The sequence below is a fragment of the Bos grunniens genome, chromosome 24, assembly GCF_055505025.1.
Source record: "Bos grunniens cultivar Pamir isolate PY7600 chromosome 24, Bosgru_T2T1.0, whole genome shotgun sequence".
NCBI classification, from domain to species: domain Eukaryota; kingdom Metazoa; phylum Chordata; class Mammalia; order Artiodactyla; family Bovidae; genus Bos; species Bos grunniens.
In genome coordinates, this window is record NC_141188.1 from 35,782,832 (window position 1) to 35,793,130 (window position 10,299).

The 10,299-nt window shown below is 48.5% G+C and overlaps 1 protein-coding gene across 29 annotated transcripts in view; it reads left to right on the plus strand.

Moving 5' to 3' along the window:
* LOC147346044 (uncharacterized) overlaps positions 1-10,299 on the plus strand; it is a 34,089-nt gene that overhangs the window by 943 nt on the left and 22,847 nt on the right. For 2 of the 29 annotated variants that reach the window (XR_015153848.1, XR_015153832.1), the window contains exons 2-4: positions 993-1,020; positions 2,005-2,086; positions 3,218-10,245. Coding sequence is in view for 2 of the 29 variants with exons in the window: in XM_086372994.1 (XP_086229120.1) it covers positions 3,479-3,750; positions 3,878-3,986 (381 nt within the window). In the remaining 27 variants the exon portion in view is untranslated. Of the gene's footprint in view, positions 1-458; positions 592-717; positions 850-889; positions 1,021-1,998; positions 2,601-3,217; positions 10,246-10,299 lie in introns of those variants that run through there. The other 27 variants (XR_015153844.1, XR_015153831.1, XR_015153828.1 and 24 more) reach the window with 25 other exon arrangements.

A 10,299-nucleotide genomic window follows, 5' to 3' on the forward strand; every position in this document is an offset into this window, starting at 1 on the left:
TGGCGACCCACACCCATTCCTCCGCCCTCCGTTACACGCGCTCTCAAGGGGGCGGGTTGGGGGGAGGGGAGGGCGATGGCGCGGGAGGAGTTGACCACGCACAACCCCACGCAGCCACCACAGCCGGAGCGACGCTCCAGCTCCGGGGTCAGCGCTCCCCCCGAATAAGGGGGGGACCGTGCTTTCCTCCGTCGGCCTTCCCCTCTCCTCTCGACCCAGTAAATGAACTTTTTTGCTCCACAGTTGTGTGTGACCGACCTTAAACTCTCCCGATCTCTTCTCGAGACTCTGGGGCTCAGGTCGTGGTGGCCGTCGGGAGTCTTGTCTCCTGGGATCTAGGAAAGAAAGAACTCGAATGTCCAGCTCCCTATCTCTGTGCTACTAAATGTGCTAAATTCCTGGGAAGTTTCGGGAGGTTCCCATCTGCACTCCCCAGCTAACCTGAAACTTTTAATTCGGGGTCACGGTGCACCGAAAGGTTAGTCCATGAAGTGCGCAGAGTAGAAAGGGGTTTCCACGCCAGTCGCGCCCGGAGGTGCTCTCCGAGTTTGGGTGTCCCGTTTGCTCTGAACTTTCCCTGGAGAACTTCAGGTAAGTCTCAGATAAGTCGTTGGCAAGAGGAGGGGGTCACCTTTCCCAGTCCCAGCGAGAAATACCTCTTCCCCACGCCCCCGCCTTCACATACACACCCCTTCTTCGCTCCCTCCAAATGGTTATCACAACTGTGTACAAACTGATACGGTCCTTGGCCGGCAGAGGGGCTGGAAATGAACGTCGCGGGGTTATCAGCGCCGATCTGTCAGCAGGGCGTCGCGGGGCCGCAGGTTCGTCCTCGGCAGGAGCCGTGATGTATGTCTCGCTCCCTTTCACTCGCAAAAAGGATTTTTCCCAACAGATGTGACCTCGGGAGGCTGTCAAGAGAGAGAGAGTTTTAACTAGGGCAAGAGGAGTTGTTTTGTGGGAATGGATTTTTACAATTTTTTTTTTTTTAGGTAAATCGAAGTAAATGATTTTCTAAAGGTCAGTCTCCCTGAAGTGTGTGTGTGTCTTTGTATATATGTGTGTGTGTTTCCAGTTGGAGAAGGGAGAGGCACCTTAGCAGATTTGAACCAGGTTAGGTAGAGGCTTAGTAAAATAGGGTTTCTAGAGATCATGAGACCTCCTGGCTAAATATATGTTTCCTCTGGATGTAACTGTGAACCTGTGAGTCCTAGGGGACAAGGGGACAGGGCCTGGCAGCCCGAGGGAGGAGGGAACCGAATGGAGAAAGTCGGCGATTCTTTACCCACCCCCCTTCTTCGTTATAAATTGCTGCTAAACACTTCTGAATTTCAAATTGCTACCGAGAAGGTCCATAAACCGTTCTCATCCAATTTAGTCACTTTTATTACATTCCTCTTTACCTCCCCCCGATCACTGCGGCGGCTCCCAGTTTCAGCGCGGCCGCAATTCCGAAAGACTGAAGGCAGAAAACTCTGGAAAGGAAACTAGCGACTGGAGCAGAATCCAGGGGCTTTAAAATTTAACCTGGGTTCGATCGAATGCATCTACCCGAACAGATAACCCGGCGTCCGCCGTCCACTTAGCTCCGACCAGGGCTTCCAATGCCTTTCTTTTTTTTTTTTTTTTTTAACCTGAGTTCCGACCTAATTTTTATGCAGACTGAGTTTTGCAAAAGCTTATCTGTGAGCCGTTACAGAACTGTTGTGGGCATTTGATTTTCTTTGAGTCCAAGGGTTCTTAAATATTTCTGAGGTCTGTTCTCAAAAGCAAAGTTTTCTTTTTTAAAATACATACTCAGTGAAGTGATTTCTAATGAAACCAAGTTAACAAATAAATCCTCTGGCTAAGTTGGGAATACAGGCTGTGAGTCATGACCTCCAAGTTTGAACCCAAAAAAGACCGAGCCCCCTCCCCCCACCCGCAAGAAACTGATTCCTGCTGTGTGTATTTCTTTATATTTGCAATTACGGGGGTGACCGTGTAAATTTCTTTGGACAACAGATGATCCCCAGAGACCTGCTTTTCCTGCCACTCCGCCGCAGCCGGGAGAGGGTGCCCTGGCCCCCGCACCGCCGGGATAGAGGTGAGAGGCGGGACGCACACCAACTTCACTACGTGCGATTTCTAAGGCTAGAGAAAGGACCTGACATTTTACTCCCCCCGCCCCCACCTCCCCCCCCCGCCCCCCCGCCCCAGAACTCCGATTGCTTTTGAGTATTACTCAGAACAAAGGTGGGGGCAGGGAGGTAATTGTTTGCTCTCTTGCAAGGTCACAAATTTTTTTTTCAAGACTAGTTTTATTTTTCTTGCCAATTAACTAAGAAATAAAACTGTTTGACCCATGGAATTGATTCAGACAGAAAGCCAGATTGCCTGACCCTTCCAGTTTGCAGTTTTCCCAACACATCGACTTTGGCCCTGGGGACAACACCCCTGGGGAGCGGCACATTTTCAAAGCCACCCTCCCAGGGGCCCCAGGCCTGGTGCTCTGAGCTTCCTCTGAGAGCCCCAGCTGGTCCGGGAAAGTGGGGGATATTAGGGGGCGCAGAGGAAGAAGGGCACCGCAAGAGCTGGCGAAGGCCTCCACAGTGCTCCAGGTAGACGGTCGTGTCCTTAGAAGTTGTTTCCTTTCCTTTCTTTCTTTCTTTCTTTTTTTTTTTTTTTTCCTTTTCTTTTCCTAACGCCTCTCTCTCTTCCTTGGGGATTGGCTAATCTGGAACGAAATCGTTCCTCTAGGGATCATTTAGACCCGGGGAGTGGCCCCTCCGGAGCGAGCCTGCCTCCCCGAGCAGCCCTCCTCATCCCTGGAGGGGGGCTGGCTCCCGGGCGCGGCCTGTCCCCAGGGCTGATTTATTTGGGCCGCGCGCGCCACACCGCTCTTCGCCACTCGAATCCAGCCGAACTCAGCCGCCAATCGGGCGGGGGGCGGGGGCCTGGCGTCCAAACGGGGAAGGGTGACCGGGGCGGGCGGGGGTGGGGGGGGGGGGTGCCGTCGTGCGCCGCTTCCGGAGGAGCCGCGAGACCCGGAGAGGACGCGCGATCACCCCCGCAAACGGCAGCGCATCCTCTGTCATTTCACCGATCTCGGGTGCTCCAGCGACGTTTCAGAAAGAAAATGAATACGTGCGATTTCTAACTTAACAGCATGGTTTTAATTCGAGAGTTTTTTTTTTTCTTTTTCTTTCTTGGTTTTGGTTTTTATTTTTCAAACCAGATTTATGGGACCTTCTCGCTTGTACCATATTTCTTCCCGCCCCGGGGACGCTCTGGGCGAAGGACACGGGGTCAGCTCGGCACCCCCCTCCACCCCGCCAGCGCCTGGGCCCACTCGCCGGGTCGGGATGGCGCGTCCCCCCGACTTGACTCCACCGCTGTCACTCCGACGCAGGTCATCGCCCAGAGAGTCCTGACAGTGATGGTGATGGGGTTTGTTGTTTTGTTTTAATTCTCTAAAAGCCCGAAATACTGCTTAGAAATGTCAGGTGGCGGCGGCTGCGGAAGCGTGGGCCGCGCGCAGCCTGGAGGTGGCCCCACCTTGTGCCCTGGGTCCCCCAGCCCCCTGCCCGCCGCCGCGTCCCGGGCTCCGGGCCCCAGGCGCTGGCGATCGCGGCCCCGCAGCCCCGCGCCGACCCCGCGCGCCGCCGGCGGCCGCCAGCGCGGCGCGGAGGTGGGCGCGCGAAAGGTCACCGCGGTGGCATTCCTCTCCGCGCGCTGTTTACGTGACTTAATGTACTTCGTCCGCCGCGGGTAAGTTAGGGCCGCGATAAGGGGGCGGCCGGGGGAGGGTCGTTGTAAAAGCCCCACGCTGGGCGCCTTCCAGCCCTCCCCTCATCCATTAACCTTTTTACTTTCTTCTTCCCTCTCTCTTTTAAAGCTTGTTATCTAGGCCACCCAATGACCGACGAAAGATTTTCTCCCTCGCTGCTTCTCCCCAGGCCGCTTTAAACCAAATAAATTTAGCTATTAAGGGCCAAGATGTCTGACAAAAGATCGAAAGGTGTCTCTCCGTGATCGCTTAAAGAAGCGAAGAAGAAGCTTGCGTCTCCATCTCGATAAAGACATTCCACACCGGCGCCGGCCTCCCTCCCCGAGGCCTGCTTGCGTCCCGACACCCTGACAGTCCCCACTTGGCGGCCCAGACCTCGGATGGGCCGGGCGGGACCTGCGGCCGCTGCCCGGCTGAAGAGTGCCAGGCCCTGGGGACCCGGGAGAGCCGGGGACTCCAGGCCTGAGCTGGACTCCCCAAACGTGCCCTCCCCCGCCCCCCGCACTAGACTGAAGACCTAAACCGAGCTCATGCATGCTAAGTCGCTTCAATCGTGTCCAACTCTTTTGTGACCCTTTGGACTGTGGCCCGCCAGGCTCCTCTGTCCATGGGATTCTCCGGGCAAGAATACTGGAGTGGGTTGTCAATTCCTCCTTCAGGGGATCTCCGGACCCAGGGATCGAACGCGGAGCTCCCGCATTGCAGGCAAATTCTTTACCGTCTGTGCCCCCAGGGAAGCCCCAAATTAGCTCCCATTTGAATTATTTGCTGATGCTGAATTTATACTACAAAGCCAAACCACTCCTAACCTCTCGCCCACTTCTGCGGTTTTGCTGAGGGGCAGTGTTACACCGCATCAATGATCCTCCGAAGCAGACCTGTTGAACCCCAGTCAAAATGTAGTGTGTGGAAGGGACCGGCGTCTGGATCACACCGAGGCTAATGGGGAGGGTGTGGACGGCAGAACGACAGTGTGCACGTGGGAGGCAACAATCCGAATATTCAGGCATCCGCAAGTTGAGTTGGGTTATGAAGTGTGGTATATATTATCATTAATTACTGCTGTAATCACTGCGTAAAGCCTTGGATTGCCAGCCATGCTGAGGCCCGCCCCTGAGTGATGCCTTCCCCTTCACCAAAGGTGAAGCAAAGAATATCCAATTTCCTGATCAAGGGCTGAACACTGGGCTGTGCGAGTCAGATGCTGTGTTTTCAGTTTCCTCCACTGAGTCGCTGCTTCATCCCCTAAGTGAATGACGACTCCACACTTCAGGTCCACCTAAGCCTTTTTTAACCTCTTTGAAATGGGCTTCCCAGCTGTCTCAGCTGTAAAGAACCTGTCTGCCAATGCAGGAGGTTTGATCCCTGGGTGAGGGAGATTCCCTGGAGGATAAAATGGCAATCCACTCCAGTATTCTTGCCTGGGAAATCCCATGGAGAAAGGACCCTGGTGGGCTACAGTCCATCGGTTCGCAAAAGAGTCGGACCTAACTGAGCCACCGAACACACATGCACCACTTTGAAATATGGCAAGGCAAGAAACTGGGGGTAGAAGCTGAGAACCCTCTTGGCTTCCCTGCTATGGGGCCTCTTCCCACATCTTCTGCCCTTTCAATCGTCTCTTCTCTGGCAGCGTTAGAGACAAGACTCAATTTCGAAAGGCCGTTGAGCATCTTCAGCTTCTGTTTGTCATCTCATGCTGGGCTCCAGGAATTAAAGATGCTTTTTTTTCTCATCTCTTCACTCAAATAAGGTGAACTCCACCTCATTTAATTCTGAGGTGAGGATCATTCACCTCATCTAATCCTGACCCCTCACCCAGCCTCCAAAAGTGGGAAAAATCAGACCATCAGACAGAAAGGGACCATTTATGTCTCAAGAAAATGAAAGAGATGCAGAAATTTCCATCCCACTAGACAGGTGAGACCTGGGCTTTCTCTGGACTTTGCAGGTATCACTAGGTGTGTTTAGGTGATGCCCTTTCTAGGGTCAGCATCCCGTGCCACTGACCCAGAGCTGTCTCAGCCTAGAGACCTTTGTGACTGGTTTTCTGGTGGGGCAGGGGGCATTGGAGAAGCAGAAAAAGGAGATGATCAACATTTGGAAATTTGCTAAGTAACTTATGCTCCTCCATGATTCAATCAAAGGGGGGAAAAAGTGCTCAATAAATTTTTTTTTAAGTACTGCATTTGCTACCCAGAAATATGACCTCTCCAGCTATGTTGCAAATATGCAGAGAATTAAGACCAAAAGGCTGTCTGCCCGTATGCAGTCCTCCAGTTTCCTGCCCTTGCCCAACAGTTCTGAGTGTGCACTGCGCAAAGAAGAACTCAGAGAGGCACCTACTGGTTCTGAAGTGTTTACAGTCTAGAAGGTTGGCACTTCCGTAGAGCTGGTTAGGCAAAGTACCACAGACAGCTTTCAAGATAGAGGGAGATGTCTGAGCCTTTTTTCTTTCTCTAGAAAAGTGCCCACGCTCAGATTTTCCTCTAGTCTTCATGATGAACATATGAAAAGGAGGGAGGGTGGTGTCTGCTCTAGCTTACACACTGAGGGAATCCTGTGTGAGCCCAGGGAGCTCAGACTTTGGGTGAGCCTTCCTGTTTGAGTCATGACTCCACCCCTTCCTAGCTGAGGGACCAAGACAACTTGCCTGACCTCTCTGCCTCAGTTTCCTCATCTTTAAAATGGGGTTGAGAAAAGCACCTCCCTTACAGGATGGTTGAGAGGTTAAAAATGCTCTTATGTGTGAGGGGCTGAGGGGACCCAGCACATCAGAAGCGCTGTGTAATCGTGAACTATTACCAATATCTGTATTGTAACAAAGTCACACCTACTACATCAGATTTCAATTTGAGGGGGTGACCCACCTATCCCCCTGGAGCTAAATTAGTTCCCAGAAAAGAACTTTGAGCACTCATTCAACTTTGAGACCCACCATTCACAAGGGTTCTTGGGCTTTTTCTCTGTACAGCAGTGGGGACTTACTTATCGTATTATGATAGGAAAGGAAGGGTGGGTGATACGAGCGTAGATCTACTTCTTTTTGTTTCCTTTAAGAGGAGCAATTCCTTGTCGCCCTTGCAAATGCCAGCAGCAGACTACTGGACAAAGATAGTAATCTTGAGCCTTGTCCTCTGCTCCAAGAACTTCAATCCTCAGCAACACTGCCTCCCTAGAAGCTTCTTTCTGGCAGGAGATAGGAGCAAATTAACAGCTGGGGCCGTGAAGGAAGGCAGACTTGAGGATGGGCATTAGATATAAGGGATGGGGGGAGAACTAATTAAATTGACCTGCTCATTCACTACTAAAAAGCTTATGCTTTTTACCTTTCAATTTCGTATTGCTGTTTATGCAGACTTACTCCACATTAATCACATTTTGTTAAGGAATAAAAAAAATAAAGATGTATGAGAGAGAAGCTAGGGGCCTCAATATTGATAGAGGAAAATCTAGATCATTCCAGACTTTTTTCCAACTGATTTCCTTTATGTTTTTTCTTTTTCTTATAGCATCCCATCTTCTAAAACAAGACCTAAACCTCAGTAATGAAAATTTAAAAAGAAAAATCCATGCGACATAACAAAGAATACTGTTTCCTAGATAAAAAGGGGTTTGTTTTTCAGGAGGCAAGGTCTGGAGGGAACACAGAAGTCTTCGCTCTGTGCAGGTCTCCAGCCGGGTTTGTGCCCAGAGTCTGTTTTTCTCTTGTCTCTGACAGTCTTGATCTTCTCTCCTTTTGATTTACTGAATGCTGTCATTTCTCTGCTCTTTACTTTCACAATCACACATTCAAACCTGATAAAGTTCAAGACCCTGAGGAGTTGCAGCCTTCCCAGATTTACAGTCTGCTGCCGCCCACCCCGGCCAGCGGTCCCCTGGCTGATTGAATCCTCATGGACAGAAGCCATGTGGGATCAACAGAGGGAACAACAGCACCCATGTCAGCTCTGTTAGTCAAGGCGAACCTTGGTAGCTTCCTTCCCCTGAAAAGTGATGTAACCTCTCATTTTATTTCTAACTTTCAGTTTGTAACCTGCCTGTGAAGGAACAGAAATGGTAACTTGCAGATTTTACAGTTGGTGAGAATTAGATGTAAAATCCTGGTCAGCTTACATAATTTTCTTTCTTTTCTTAAAAATCATTTATTTATTAAATATTACCAATTAATATTAGATTTATTAATTATGAATAAATTATAATAATTTATTGACTTAGATAATAAATAATATTATTGATATGTATTTAATTATTATTTATTATTGTTTATTTATTTTTGCTGTGCCAGTCTTAGTTGTGGCTTTCTGGATCTAGTTCCCAGACCAGGGATCAAACTTGGACCCCCTGCATTGGGAGCACGGAGTCTTATCCATTGGACCACCAGGGATGTCTCTCCATGGTTTTCCTGGGTCTATGAAAGAGCCTTATGATCGAGGATAAGCCACTTAACCTCACAATGCCTCAGTTGCTCCATCCATAAAAGGGTAGAAATATTACTTTCTACACACATTAATCATAAGTCAGTGACTAGAGCCCTCTTCCCTGTGTTTAGTTCTGTTAGAGCCCCAGGAAGCCCACGAGCATGTATCTGATCTGGCTGTTTGGATTCTGCCAGGCTAAATACAAACCTATTAGTTAATCTAAATACTATACCAATGTGCTAAATGAAAGGAATGATTCATCTTCAAAGACAGAGCAGTTAAATCAGGCTCAAGTTTTCAAACCATTTAAAGGTCTTCCAGTGGAAAATGTCATCTAAATAATCTATTCTTTGCCTACAAATATATCATGTCAACTAAATTACAAAACAGTGACAAAAAGCAGTCACTTACTATGAATGTCCAATATGGTGACTCTATGGGGACTTCATATTTACTACATAAGTAAATATTTTACATAGTTTAATGTTTTCATTTATCTCAACCTAGTTGGACCATAAAGAAGGCTGAGCAACAAAGAATTGATACTTTCAAATTGTGATGCTAGAGAAGACTCCTGAGAATCCCTTGGACAGCAAGAAGATCAAACCACTCAATCCTAAAGGAAATCAACCCTGAATATTTACTGGAAGAACTGATGCTGAAGCTGAAGCTCCAATACTTTGGCTGCCTGATGTGAAGAGCCGACTCACTGGAAAAGACCCTGATGCTAGGAAAGATTGAAGGTGGGAGGAGAAGGGGACACAGAGGATGAGATGGTTGGATGGCATCACTGACTCAATGGACATAAATTTGGGCAGACTCTGGGAGATAGTGGAAGACAGGGAAGCCTGGCATGCTGCAGCCCTGGGGTTCCAAAGGGTCAGACACAGCTTAGCGACTAAACAACAGTCAGAAGTTTATGAGTAAGGTAAGCAGAAATTTAGGTAGGTCTTTTTTTTTTTTTTTAAATCACTGTTCCAAATCCATGAATTTTAAAAGGTATGATATTTCCCCCCTTTAAAGCTCATATTCTGAAAAAACCTAAACTCTCATAATATCTAAGAGGAAAATCATATTTACCTATTAGAGAAAGAAGCTGAATTATTGCCTATGTTCTTTCGAAGGCTTTTTTTTTTTAACCTATCCAGTCAGGAGACGCCAATTAGAGTATATTATGATGTTGCTTTCCTTTCCTGATAGTAAGAATATTCGATTCTACAGAGGTGTCTAAAAATAGAAACTTGACTTAGTGGATATCAAATAACTTTTTCTGGCTACTCCTAAACTAGGTTACTGCTCTGTTTATAATCCCACAAATTAAAGACATGCAATTATCCAACAAAAACAGTGGGAATATTACACCATTTTTTAAAAGACTGACAACCACATAGCCCATGCCCAGCCAACTCTAGCCAAAAACCACAGTGTGGATCCACAAATAAAGCTGTCAACCTGTGCATTTCAAAGGCACCTTTCTGTAGAGAGCTCAGCTTGCTCTGGGCAGAAGTGAAAAAGTCTTCATGAATAGAAAAGAGCCTACCCAGTGGTGGAGCTGGTGGGCCAGCAGCAGAATTCATCCACACCTGAGAACTATGGCTAGATGAAACTCTCCCGTGGAGGTTGAAAGCTGGAGGTCTGCGTTTAAATCCCAGCTCAGCAGCTCACTCTCTTTGTGTGTCCTTATAAAAGCTCCCCAATATCTCTTTTTGTGACTTTTCTCATCTGTAACAAAGAGGGTGGTAAGAACAGTAGACTTGGGCTTCCCTGGTGGCTCAGTGGTAAAGAATCCACCAGTCAAAGCAGGAGACACGGGTTCAATCCCTGGTCTGGGAAGATTCCCACATGCCTAGGAGCAAAGAAGCCCTTGCACCACAATTACTGTACAGGTGCGCTAGAGTTTGGGAGCCACAGCTACGGAAGCCTGAACACCCTACAGCTTGTGTTCCACAATACGAAAAGGCACCAGATTGAGAAGTCCACGAACCACAGCTAGAGAGTAGACCCCTCTCACCACAACTAGAGAAAAAGCCGACATGCAGTGACAAAGACCCAGCACAGCCAAAAAATAAATAAAATTAATCAATTAAATTTTTAAAAAGAACAGTAGCC